This window comes from Scatophagus argus, chromosome 23 (genome assembly GCF_020382885.2).
Source record: "Scatophagus argus isolate fScaArg1 chromosome 23, fScaArg1.pri, whole genome shotgun sequence".
Classification (NCBI taxonomy): domain Eukaryota; kingdom Metazoa; phylum Chordata; class Actinopteri; family Scatophagidae; genus Scatophagus; species Scatophagus argus.
In genome coordinates, this window is record NC_058515.1 from 9967039 (window position 1) to 9980739 (window position 13701).

The 13701-nt window shown below is 41.8% G+C and overlaps 1 protein-coding gene across 2 annotated transcripts in view; it reads right to left on the reverse strand.

Moving 5' to 3' along the window:
• The window catches only part of LOC124054936 (NACHT and WD repeat domain-containing protein 2), a 41172-nt gene that overhangs the window by 9992 nt on the left and 17479 nt on the right, over nt 1-13701 (reverse strand). For both annotated transcript variants that reach the window (XM_046381482.1, XM_046381481.1), the window contains exons 4-6: nt 12004-12120; nt 3353-3556; nt 1965-2115 (exon numbers count right to left, since the gene is read on the reverse strand). In XM_046381482.1, coding sequence (XP_046237438.1) covers nt 1965-2115; nt 3353-3556; nt 12004-12120 — 472 coding nt within the window. The remainder of the gene's footprint in view (nt 1-1964; nt 2116-3352; nt 3557-12003; nt 12121-13701) is intronic.

Genomic DNA, 13701 nt, shown 5'->3' on the forward strand with positions numbered 1-13701 from the left:
CTCCCCCACAAAGAGCTGGCTGACTGAAATTCTGCCAGCTTCTCTTGTATAGTTTTGCACACATGGAAGCCTACTAATTAGGTGGGAGAGAGAGAAACGTGTGAAAAGAAAGTTGGGAGTTCCAGGAGATGGCACAACTTCCTCTTTATAGCAAAACCAAGCCCAAAGCCCAGTGTGCTCAATTAAAGTGCATAAAAGTTCAGTTTCATGACACAAAGAGGTGTTACCTTTTCGTGTGAACTTAGAAAACTCGAGCAGCAATTACTTAGTTACTTTATTCTTTATTTCCACTATATATTACACCAATATTACACCAGGGTGGACCTAAACAGTGAGAGGAATTATTCAGATGGCAAAGTTGCACCTTTAGCCTTCTGTTACCTTTTACACTAATAAATGATATTTGATTTTAATAGGAGACATCGGATTGGGCCCTTTTGGGTACACTTCACTTTTGACCTGATACCAACATCAGGAACTCGGTCACAGTTCTCTCTGTCATAACAAAAGGACTTGGTCTGTTGGTAGACAAACAAAATGGCTTTCAGAGAACAGAGCTCCTACACACCACAAATATTCTTTATCTACTATAGTTCATGTTCTTCTCACAAGAAGGGAGCTCTACTTTTCGTTGTTTCATAGACTTTCATAAAGCAGACTAAAATCTGGTGTAGATTTTAAATTTTATCATGCTTTAAAAGCTCTTAACCAAACCCCAGTTGCATGCACGCAGGTCAGTGACTATAAAACCGGGTTGATTCCTGCCCCATCTGTCAGGTTAGGGAGTTTGAAAACCTATTTGGCAAGGGAAAAGATCTATGTTATGCATTTCTAAAAAGAAATGACCAGAAGAACTTGATTGAAGATTGATTGATAAAATATCTTTACCATCCAGTGTATTGTGTCACCATTAACCTGACCACAGCTGGGGAATCTGTTTGTGTCCAGTTGTAATGTGGTATCTTGCCTGTGGCAGTGAAAACTGATTGCTTCCATTCAATTCCAGAGGAGAAAACAAAGTGCCACCTGTCTGATCTCGTAGAAAGGTCAGAAAATGAAAAGCACTTTTTGTCATTTAGACTTAGACCTTCCCTTTAAATATCTGCAGAATGTCCTAATTTGTTTTCTGTGTCTGACGAATGCGTTCCAGAGTGCGCTTACACAGATGAGGTGTAAGACACTTTGAAAAATAAACTGCTTACTTACTAGCACTTTCAAGATCCATAATGAATGACAAACAAGTCACTAACACAACACTCAGTAATTATCCTGCTAATGACTGAAAATATTGCAAATTTGTGTTAGTAAACAAAATGAAGAGTAATTCAGAAAAACGGGAGAAGTGGTTTTCATGTTTTGTGTTTTCAGTTTTCACTTGACATTGCAGCACACTGTTTGGATTAATTACAGTGAGGTGAAGATACAGTGTGATCGCTCAGTCACTGTCATCAGCCAAGCTGAGTCTGACAGATCCTCATTGCATCTCATCTCTTGTTACCAAATCAGTTAGAAGATGACAGACTACACAACAGCCTCACCCATTAAACAAATAAACTGTTAATCTGCTGACTATTTCCCTGCTTAATCAATTAGGTTTTTGGTCTATATAATGTCAGAAAAGTGAGGAAATAGTGCAAAAATGTGAATTTTAATTTTTTTCAAAACTAAAGTCAGTACATTTAAAATGATCTTTTAGCAGTATTTGTTTGGTATTGAAATAAGCTACACTCAATTTGCAGCAATTGCTGTTTTTCCAGGAATTATATTGCTTGATCTTTGTGCCACCAAACAATTATTTGTAATATAAAAATAAAGCAAAATTTTTCAAAAACCAAAACAGAAACCCGGCAAGACAGAAGTGGGCTACACATCAGACAGTAAGATGTGTTCAAACCTGAAAGGAACTCATCAAAAGATGTGACATGAAAAATGAAAAAGAAAGAAGAAGTTGCCCTGAAACTAACCAGAGCAAAGGAATTTCTTAGCCTGAGCGCTCTTCATGGTCCCTTTCTCCTGAAGCTGCAGCACCGCTGTTCGGAAGATCCTCTTGATCTCCTCCGACACATTCCTCCAGGCCTTGTCATTCTTGGTCTTGGCTGCGCTGCTTGACTCCATCTAAGCGGGACGAGAGGGCAGGCAGAGGACTATTTAGATGAAGGACTCTCATCGTGAACTGAGGGATGGTTATTCATGTTTACGGTGCAGACACATGCAGCAATACAGTGAATATTGTCCTGTGTTTCATATAAAGAAATATGTGGGGTTTTTTTGTTTTTAAAGCTGGTAAAATCTTTACTGGCATGACTGATTTTGATTTATTCTGCTATCTGGTGCGGATTCTCCAAGTATGAAACCTTCATTTCTGACTGTTTCTGTTATGAAAATTCTTAGTATTTTCCTCTTGTATCTTGTTTTCCTCTACATTTCCTGTCTTTGACTCTTTTTCCCTCCAGTTTTGACTGTCTGCCCCGCCCTGATTGGTTTCACCTGTGTCTGGTCCCCTTAGTTGATATAAGCTGTGCTGTGTCATCCTTCTGTGTCAGTTTTTCTGTGTTTCCTGTGTGTTTTCTTACGTCTTTATTCTACATGTTTTCATTGCCACTCCCTGTGGTCCTCTGTGCTTATCTTCTGGCTTATTTCTGTTGCTTTGCTTTTCTTTAGATTATTATTTGTTTGGCCTTCCTGGGCTTCCAGCTGCTTCTAGTTTGCCTTCTTCTATGCTTTTAAAGTTGGTTCGTTAAAGTTTCCTTTGTTCATTTTCCCCCTTGTATCCTGTCTGCATTTTGGGGCCTCTTTTTTGACACAAACTTAGGAGTTTTTAATGTGTTAAAGCACTGCCCTGGCATTGATTACAGTAATGTACAGTTTTTAGTGAATCTTTAGACAACATGCTGTTTTTAGCAAAACTCTGCCAAACATTTTATTACCTCCTATTAAGGTATTGACAAAGTAACAAGGAAGAACACCAATGTGAAGTCTTTTAATTTAAAATTAACTGTGCAGGGAAAATTGTTGTCAAATGACTTTTATGGGGTTATTTGCAAGTATACTGAAACTTTTTTTCTGTGTTTTTTTTTTGGTAAACAGTAAAGCAAAAGACTTTAGAGCTCAAAAGCTGCAGAAGACTAACAGCTTTGCTGACAAACTCAAAGCAAAGCTGTTTTTCTTTTCTGTATGTGCATATAAAATTATGTTCCTCTAGGAGAATTTAATTTACGAACCACACAGCTCAAGGGGAAGAACCCATTATCAGTGCAGCTCAAGCCATGTGGGTAAAATAGGCTGAGATATCAGGAAGACCAACAAATTCTCTTTTCTGCTCCTTTGGTGATAACATGTCAGCTGGACTCACTGAGTTCTGGTAGTTCTTCAGCATTTGGGCTTTAGGTTTGAGGTAGTATGCGGGTGGCACAGAGTTTTCATCCCTGCAGTACCACTCTTCCAAGATGTGTGTGTCCAGTCCCGCCTCCACAGCTGCATCCAAGATCATCTCAAACTCTGCTGATTCCACCTCTCCCGGCACTCGGATGCTGCCGTACTTTTCTCCCACCAGACCCTGAAGTGGGGGAGTGAAAGGAAGGAGGGGAGGAAACATAGAAGGCAGGGAAGGCGAGGGAGAGAGAGACAGGAAATGAGTATCATCACAATCCTTCAAACCGTGCTTGGGCTCTATTTTTTGGATCAGTGACACAGGGTGGATAGCAGAGTCAATGCTGCATAGTGTGTGACTTATTTAAGGCAATTTCAGAGCCACAGGTCTGACTGTGGTGTGGTTGAGACATCCACCATGGATGCAGCTGCCATCACAATTGCAGCTGTATCTTGGATGGGAATTGCTTCTCATCACAGTCCACATGCGTACAATTTAAATAAATAAAGAAGTTGCATCTCTTTTTCCACTGAGACACCTTCAAGTTTGCAGAAAGTGTTGACAGTAACAATTTCCTGAAAGCAAGAGAGAATACGTTTTTGTTCAACAACATTGTCATGTTCCCAGTACGTGACACACATGATCTCAAAGCTAGCACAACATTAGAGAGCAATTAAAGCTATGGAAGGATAAATGAGGGCCATCCATTAGACAGTTTTGATAGCAAAAAGAAATTGTTCTCGTTACCACTTTAAAAGTGTCTTAATGGAAAAGGAGGAGTCTCAGCATATTCAGACTAGAACATTCTTGCCTCAGTAAAATAATCGAAAACTGGCAAAATTAGGATTTAAATGAGAAAATATCTGATCAAACAATAAGTAAGTCATATCACAAATTTGACAAATTACTCTAAGCTGTCTTATTCCATGGTGACATTGCTTTTGGTTGGAACCACAAAAGCACTGAGGTTCTTTACCAATCCCTTCTCAAAATTCATTGTTTTCGGTAAGAAAGAGCAGATTTGTTCTACTGCTGCACAGCAAATCTTTGAATGACACATGTTTATGTAAGGCACGCAGCCTCGGCCAAATTTCCTAATGCTCAGTAATCAGCGGCATTAAGAAAATGAGCAGATTGCCTTATGTATAGAACAGATGGGACGGGTTTTAAATGAAAGGATATTAATTCCTCAATTGACAGGATGTATGTACGTCTGTGAGGGCAGGATCTATGACTGTGAAATTTGAGTTAAATATGCTTCTGTGCTATAAGGTTATTAAGATCGTCGTCTTATGCAGCAAAGCCAAACAATCGCTCTCCACGATCTTTTTAGTCAGAAACCAGAACTCTCAACACAGTAGCTGCGTAATTATGCTTCATCAAATTAAATAGTGGCCTTTTCATCCCACTATTATCTCCCACTCCACATGGCATATCTACTGGAAGCTCTAATGACTCTCCTCTCTTCCCCTCGGCATCTACGTGTACGCCTTTGAGTGGCAGTCGATTCAATACTGTTAATAGTGATCAGGGCCATTTTCTGGCTCGCTCCTGGATGTGCTCTTTCAGTCACGTTCGAGGACAATGGGAGCAAAAATCATTGGGAAGCCTCCAACTCCATGACCAGCTGATCTTTACTCCATGTGTCATAATTCACATGCAGCTAAAAGCCTCGCGGGCGAAGGCGCAGAGCGAGTGAGGGACGGGCCAAACGACTGCGAGCTCTGATGAGCAGGAAAACTACGCTGCACTGCTCACGGCAATGACGCTTCAAAGCCATTCCATGTTGGACTCCTCATTCCCTTGGCATTCGCAGTGGGAACAGATGCAGAGAACAAGCAGTATCAGATGATGGCATGTGGCATGGGCCGTTGGAACGGCCTACTCTCAAAACCCACAAATGCCTGTGGTGGATTCATTTACATTCATGCAGTTTTGTTGCCTTGTTGCACAAATTTGCTACCAAAGGTTCATTTTGCAGTTTTGATTTAGAAGATAGTTTCCATGCACAGTATCAGTTGTTTTGGCGGAGGAGGTGTTGGTATTGCGTTTTGGAACCAATCCCTTTATTTGCAATGTATAATGATATCCCGTGAAACAAATTGAATATATGTATCCTTCAAAAAAGGGTGAAAGTAGCAGTAGGAAAGATTTTTGTAACCCCCTTGAATATTAAAACATTTGCAACGGAACAGGAGGGTTATAAAGAAAATAAATGAATAAATGAACCCTCCTGTGACTGAAATATTCAAGTGCTTCCGATAAAGCAAGTGGTCTAATTAGAAAATACTGCTAATTTAAGTACGGAGTAGAGCATGTCTATAAGACTGAAAAATACACAAGCACCAAATAGAGGAAGAAAGGAAAGGGATTCCCTGTTGTGTGTGACTGTCTGTGCTCTCTTCCTGTCAAAACAAAGCTAATTAGGCCAGGCTGCTCTTTATCTTCAGTTGTGATTGACGGGAAGGTCATGAGATGCATTTAAGTCCAAAATGTTTCAAACTGCTTTTTTTCTCCCCTTTTCTTTTTAGTAGTCCAAATTTATTTTGAAACAATGGGTCCTTCAATTAAGACAGATGTTAGACAAAGAAGGTTTCTCAGCCATTGACCATTTTTGGAATCTGAAATGACAACTGGAGTGACCAGTTTTTGTCAACTGTGGCTAGCTAGCTTGTTAATGAGGTTACTGATTAACAGCCCCTACATAAGTTGGTTGAAAATGACATCTCCGACTGACCATTTAATGCTTCCAATAGACTAGTTTAACTAACAAAAACTCAGTGAAACGTCCTAATGTGCTGTGCAGTTACAGCTGCTTCGCTTGAGGTTCAATTCAATACTGTTTGCATTTTAAAACAATCGATTTTAGCTTGAAATGTTACAGGAAATAAGGACTGGGTTCGGATGAATTCTAACTGGTGCATCTGGATCCTGTGTCGGTTAGCACTGGCTGGTGTTACGTGAATGTAAACGGAGAATCTGATGTAGTGGACATTTTACATCTCGATCCCACCATTTTACAAGTAACATTATGTCTACTTATCTTATCTACAACAGCCTGCAAGCAACTGGCTATGATGGGACAGATTCTGTAACCACCAGGCTGCCCTGCAGGTCACATCATCCACCCTCTTTAGATGGCCCTCTATGACTCATGGTGCTGCAGTGGAGGAACTACAGTACGGCACAGAGAGACATGTAGTGTGTGTGAGAGAGAGAAAGGGAGAGGAGGAAGGAGCAGTCACTCTCCAAGTTGCTGACAAAGTCTCTGTCAGCTTGCCTTGTGGTGATACAGCAGAATGAATGGAGTGGGTGACCGGCTGTGTGTGTGTGTGTGCTTGGAGATAGAGATTAAGATAAAATCACGTTTTTTTTTTTGCTATCAAAATGGCAAAATCAGGTGTTCAAATGCAACACGCACACACCCACACACACTTTCTCCCCACTCTAACCCTGCGTGTAATCTGCTGTCACTTCTGTCACCTCCCTCAACTTACCGAAGCCCAACTGTAAGAAATGTCTAAATATTTGCAGGATGGTTTTAACATCCCTGTCTTAGGCAGAGGGCAGGCCTGGAATGAGGCCATCTAAAGTGGATTATAGCATGGCAGCTGACAAGTCTGTGTCTGTGTCCGTGTGTGTGTGCGCGTATGTGAGTGTACGTCTGTCTTTTGACGGGGTACCAAAGGGTTGTGGTAGTTCTTGTTACAGTTTAGCAGCCGCAGGTGCAAAAAACACAAGAGGCTAAAGTGACAATATCAAAGCACACAGGGGCCAAATGCATTTCCAGTTTTAGCCGCATTCCTCTCCCTCCCTCCCTCCCTCTGGTTTTTCATCCTTGGAAAGGGTTTTATACTCTGGCTAAGTGCACTTTATCTGATGAGTCGGTTGGGAGAGGCGACTACGATATTGTACACAGCTACAGTATGAATCAACTAATCAATCCCTCACACGGTCAATCAGTCAATGAAGCACACAGTCAACTGCTCTGATATTTGCTGCATAAGCCCTGGCACTGCAAAGGAGTGTGTGTGTGTGTGTGTGTGTGTGGGGGGGGGGGGGTGGGGGGGTTCACAGGGCTCTGTTTATATTATATTGTTTTTAGCATATAAGAAATCATTACATTACATGACAAGATCAAACCCAACAGTGAGCTGAGCCTAACAAGAACAACTCAAAGCCTGGTGGCTTACTCCTTCGTACCCTAGACCTATACTGTGGCAGACAAACTAGTTTATAGTTAATTATACACCATCTCTCTAAAGTGAATAGTCATTAGATGAAGAAACATGTACGATGACCTAAAAACTACTCCTATATACACATTTTTGAGAGTTGTTTTCAAAGACTACAGTGCTAAAAGAGCTTCTGGGAAGCCAGAAAATACAAAAAGCACTAACAGACACTTTAACACAATGTTGACTGGGATTTATTGATACACAAATGACAAAGATGTTCCTTATTTTCTTGTTTCTAAGAACTTCCAGGGACTGTTTCACCCCAAAAATGACCAACAACAGCACACCTGAAAAATCAAGTGGATTTAATGTGCATGTTGACTCCAGTTTGAACACCTTGCTCAAAGTTAGTGTACTATATGAATCACTAAATTCCGTCAGGTTTCTATCTTTGTTGGGTTGCAGGCACAAATTATTTTCTGCGTGTATCAATTTCCACAGTGATTGATAGTTAAACCAGCTAGCCTGGACTATCACGTTAGCAGTTACATCATGTTAGCTGAATGAAGGAGAAGCAGAGAGAAAATAAGAGCTACAGTATCCTCAACTATCCCCTTACATGCAGTCGACCTGCCACAAGGCCCGTCAAGCGAAAAGAAAAAAAAAAAAAAGCAGAAAAACTGGATGAACGGCCGCATACTGTTTGCTGATACACGTCCTTGAGGCATTTATCAAGTTTTAGTGTTTTTTTACACGAGGGAATTTGAAACCTTCGGAGAAGAAGAGAAGAGAGTAAAGAAGAAGAAAGAAAAAAAACAGACACGGCTCATTGTCATGCTTAATCTCCGGGTCAATGACACCATCACCATGCCAACCCCTGCTATCGCCATGGAAACCGGCTTTATTGCATCGACAGGTTAGAGAAAAGCCCCCCTCACCCAGGTGTAGTGGTGTGTGTGGTGTGTGTGTGTGTGTGTGTTAACGACCCTGCAGTGCCACCTGTCTTGTGTTCAGCTGTGCCCTTTTGAAAAACACTTGCTGCAATTGATTCTTACTCATAAATAAAGACTGACACATCCAGTAAAAAGGCATTTATGTACCATCTGACCCTCTGTCTCATGAACTAAGGCAACTTCATGCTCACACATTCCTACAAAATGAAAAGAACACGGCTGTTTTTGTTTTACGCGGTTTCACCATTTTCCATCTTGCGTAACACTTTGAAAACGTGAGGTTTGCATTCCTAATTCCCGGTGATCAGCGGTGAATGACAGCTGGGGGTGAGAGTTATGTGTCTAAGTATTAAGATATTTCCAGCTGACGCACAGATCCTCTGTGGCAGCAAGGAAACACACCTAAACTGTGCATGTCAGTCCTGCTTCTCTGTTTCCTGTGCTCTTATTCCCACTCTGAGTTCCCCTTTTCTCCCCTTCCCTTTTTATGCAACAGAAACACATCCCATCTCCTCTGTTTTCTTTTGAATCAATAATCAATGCAGATGCAATTTTGCTCTTCAGAGATTTTCCTCCCGACTTCATCCTCTTATCCATGAACTGGGCTCTGTGACAGTTGTTGTGGGCTGCAGACCCCCCACATCAGCTCCTCTTTGAAGTCTCCTCTTGCTGCCATGTGGCTGCGTGTCTAAGTGTGTTTCAGGGTTGGAGGGGGAGTTTGACACTTTGGCTGCAGCATTTGAGGTGGACACCTCAGTGGGTGAAGGTAACATGATAACATTGCATAGAACCATGAGTGGGTTGAAGCAGACCAAAAAAAAAGATAAATGAAAAGAAAGAACGAAAGAAAGCATAAATGAGTAAACTGAAAGCACAGAAGAGACTGGGATTTGCACATCCACACACAAATGTACACACAGCATTTGGAACCTGCTGTACGCCGCTGCCGAAACAAGATGACCTTAAATTCTGCCGACGTTTCCCCCCGTCCTCACATATATATCTAGGTCTACTCTGTTAAAATAAACAACAGTACTCAAGAGATGGACCAGACAACCCAGAACTGTCATAAATAAAGATCCGAGTCCCTGATCAAAGAACCCGCCGCATCGCTCGGAGCTCCCCAGTCCTGGGAATGGGGCTGGCTGGCCTGTGTGGCGGCGACGGGGAGCCCAGCTGCAGGGACTGAAGCAGCTGGCTCTGACAAGTCTGAATTGGACTTAATTCTGTGGAGCTATTGTGGGCGCCTTGGCACAAAATCCTACGAGAGAGGACCACTAGAACCTGCCATTAAAGATTTAACCATCCAGATGGGGAGGACGTGGACTATCTGAGTTTGTGTGTGTGTGTAGGAGTGTAAACAGTCTGCATCACCCAGACTTGGGGTTCACCCCAACTGATTCTCAGTCTCATGAAGGAGAAAATGCTTCAAGTCAGGATGCTCTGTTTTTATGTGCCTGTGTGGGTGGGTGTGCAGAGAGCAAAAAATCTGCACGTGTGTGTGTGTGCCTACTTTCACTCAGCGTGTTGTGTGGCATTGCTCGGGGTCAGTCGGGGTTAAGATGGCGAAATTGCTGCAGACACAGGGGGAAGCGAGGCTGATGGGGAATGAATGAAATCAGTGCGGCTTGTACAATAGCGCGGCAAACACCAAGCCGGTAGCACAAAAGGGGAGAGCGTATCGCTTCTTTTCAGCTCAGATCTGTTCGTGTCAGTGCAGTTTAGTCTGATTGCACTTACATTGTATTGCCCAATATCACACACAATGTGCTTCAAAGGCTGTGATATAAAATCTCATGATGAGGCCTGAAAGTTCAGCACATAATCACAAAAAAAAAAATCATCAGTCAAATACTAAACTCAGGCATCAATACCAGAGGACTCACTGCAATATCAGGAGAAGACGTGAGCTAACTTGCTCATTATGTCGCTTTGAAGCAGCTTCTAAAGAAAATATCTGTGTTTGCACCATGTTGTTATGGCTTTGCTTTGACTCTGCTGGTTGGCTGTTTGTTACATCCAGCGGTTCAAGCCAGATGTGGGATTTTCTTATCACTGCTCCTTATATTTAATTTCCACTGGTATTTATGGCGAATGAGTTTCTTTTGGTGAATGTCGTGTTTCTTTTTTTTTTTTTGCTGCTGTTTTAATTATGACTACTTGTTTTCACAATAAAAGCTTAGCTCAAGGTCCATTTATTAGCTTTTCTGGTTCTTTCAACTGCACTGCATGCTGTTTAGCAGATGAAGTTGTTATTTTGAAACAAAAAATTGTGTAGCAGCCAAACAAATCAGTCCAAACCATAATTTCCAAATCTGGTCTGATATAAGGACCTTCATTGTTCCACTGGAAATAAAAAAAAGAATGAATCATTAAGCTGCAGATGTTTTGAAGTGAAAAGTGTATTTTGTGTGATTTTTGTGTCAGAAATAAAAAGAAAACAACAACAACAGAGGCAGGAGGAAGCCGAGTATGAAGGGCAGGAAAAGAAGAAAAATCCAAAACTCAGTCTGGGGAGGGAGATTATGTTCCCTGGGGACCAGGGCTCCTGTCCTACCCATAATGCATTACCTCTCCCTGTGATCTCTCACCTCAATTTCAACCTCTAGAAACGGATCTGTTCGATTTGAATAATTCACCATCAATTTCTCTTCCTCTCTTCACTCCTGTCTGCATCTTATTCCGTCCTTCGTGCCTGACTTTTTTTACTCGGCCTTGAATTATCTAAAAAAGATCACTGAAATGTCAGCCGTAATTATGCGTCGTGCCACACACTCACTCTCGCTCTTTGCAGAGGTCTTCACATAACTCATTTGTTCAAGTGAAATTTTAGCTGTGCATGGATTTTCAGCATTGCCAATATGATTTCCCAAGGTCCTTTCAGACATACTTTCTTCTCATTTGCACTGCAGCAAAGATGATTAAGTATCTACTGTCCCATCTGTGAAGTTGTTTCACTTTTATTGCTGTTTTTACTGTCACCAAAGGATGAAAATATGTTTCCTTTTTTTTTCTTTGTATAAGTGATGAACTTATTGGCATTTTCACCTTAACAAACCAAATCAACTATCATAATAAAAACTGGACTGGACTCAATATTGCTTAGACACACAACTCCTGCATTCAAAAGCTGCAACGAAAGGACTTCAAATGTGACTATATCTCAGTGTCACTTTTCAAATATGACCACGTCACAGCTCATAAAAAGAGCGGTCTACAAGAAAAATTAGATTTCACTCTTATTAGGTGGTTTCACTCTCTCCTATTAGATCTTCAAAAGCAAATAGCCTGGGAACAATCCGGTCTTAATGCCGTATCAGAGCCATGTAATGAGATCGAGAGGGATGGTGAGAAAAACGGAGGCAGACTCTGATTGAACAGATTTTCCTCTTGTTATGTAAAGCTTGGACACGCAGCAATAACATCCAAGCAGAATTATTAAAAAAAAAATAAAATTACATTTCACACTGTAACTGTAACGTGTGAGGTGGGTAACACTTACAACAAAACATGGTCCCGCTGAGGTCTTAAGACATTCCTCCAAGAGCTTCATTCTGAGTCGCTGCAGCTCTGGACTGTCCCACTCCTCTGGCTCCACGCCCCAGTACAGGTCCACCACCTGGAAACACAAAAACATGGGCCATGAGTTACATTACCACACCCTAATAAGGGCCAAAAGACATATTACATTTGTTCAGTTTCTGCTGCTGTTTGATTTCAGCCAAATACACGGTGGTCAGTTTGCATACACACAATGAAACGTATGACCCTTATGGGAAAAAAAAAAAACAGAACAGAGCATTACATTCAAAGGTGTCTGAGCAGAACCCATGCCAAGCTTTGACTTAAGTATAATTAAAGCTCCAGCTTTAAGTCTCAAATGAATTAACACCATTAGTTTTTAGCACACACTTTGTGTCACTGGAAACCACGCACTTAGGAATGAAAACACACACAAACACACACCTGCCACAGAGGGGGTCTCCCTCAACAAATTCGTCACAAGTTTTGGCAGCTCAGACATTATCAGCTGTAAACATGCCGCGGGGGGAATCTCCTGCCGGGGGGAGAGAAAGGTGAGGAAACGCCTGTGAATGTGTGTGGCCCACGCCATGCTGCTGCTGGCTTGGACAACAAGCCCTCCTACTGGCAGCTGCCTGGGTCTCCTGCTAACAGGGGCTTACAATAAGACAAGTAATGCGCATGATTGCATTATTGTTGTCTTCTCCATCTCTGTCGTGGCTATCGATTCTGCTGGTCCGGCAGTGTTTGAGGAGTAAAAAGTAGAGGGCAGAAACGGGAACGTGAGGTGTTCAAGCAAAGTGACTCAGCAGTGAGGACTGCTGCTGTCTGCCTTCATGCTCCGCTGCTCGCCAGACTAGCTAGCTCAAATGAGTTTAGCCCTGGCACCATGACTGACACATCCGCAGTGTGGCAGAGAACAGCAGTGACTGGCAGCCCCTGTATAACCGCTAAGCGCTGAAACTGGGAGTGCGGGACTTTACTTTGACAGTCTGGGAGATATTTGCCCCTTCCTGTTACTGGTGGGAGCAGCGGGAGCGCTGCAGCTACATCCCAGCTCATCTGTCTGATTGTTGTTGCGCTCCTGTGAGCAGCTGTGTTACGATATTTCTTCCACAGCCTACGGCTGCAAACAGCAAATGTTTTCTTTATCAGTTATTCCAGTGGAGACGTTTTCACCTTGTGACGCCTTACACAACATGTAGCGTGGGACCCTCATTAACAGGCTGCATACTGCACATTGAGTTTGGTGCGATTGCTTCTTTCATTAAAGACAAGAAAAGACTAGAACAGCAATCTATCCTGTAAACAATATCACAGACATTCAGATTTGTGTTGCAACCCCTTATTTTTATATTTTGAACGTTTCTACCATTAACCATGTGGTCTATTAAATGTCAAGAAAATAAAATTTTAATGATGACTGCAAGTTTCCAAAGGACAAAAAGACACACTCAAATGTCCAAAGCCTAAAGATATTTAGTTTATAACTACAGGGCTGCAGCTGACAATTATTTTCATTCATCTTCATCTTTGGCTGACATCTTCAAACATTTCATCCCATTGAAACTAAATAAAAAGAAGTCAATTCAATTTTGCTCTCACAGAAGACAAACAAAAGAATCACCACATTTAAAATAACTGGCCTTTGGATATGTTTGGCATTTGTTGCTTGACA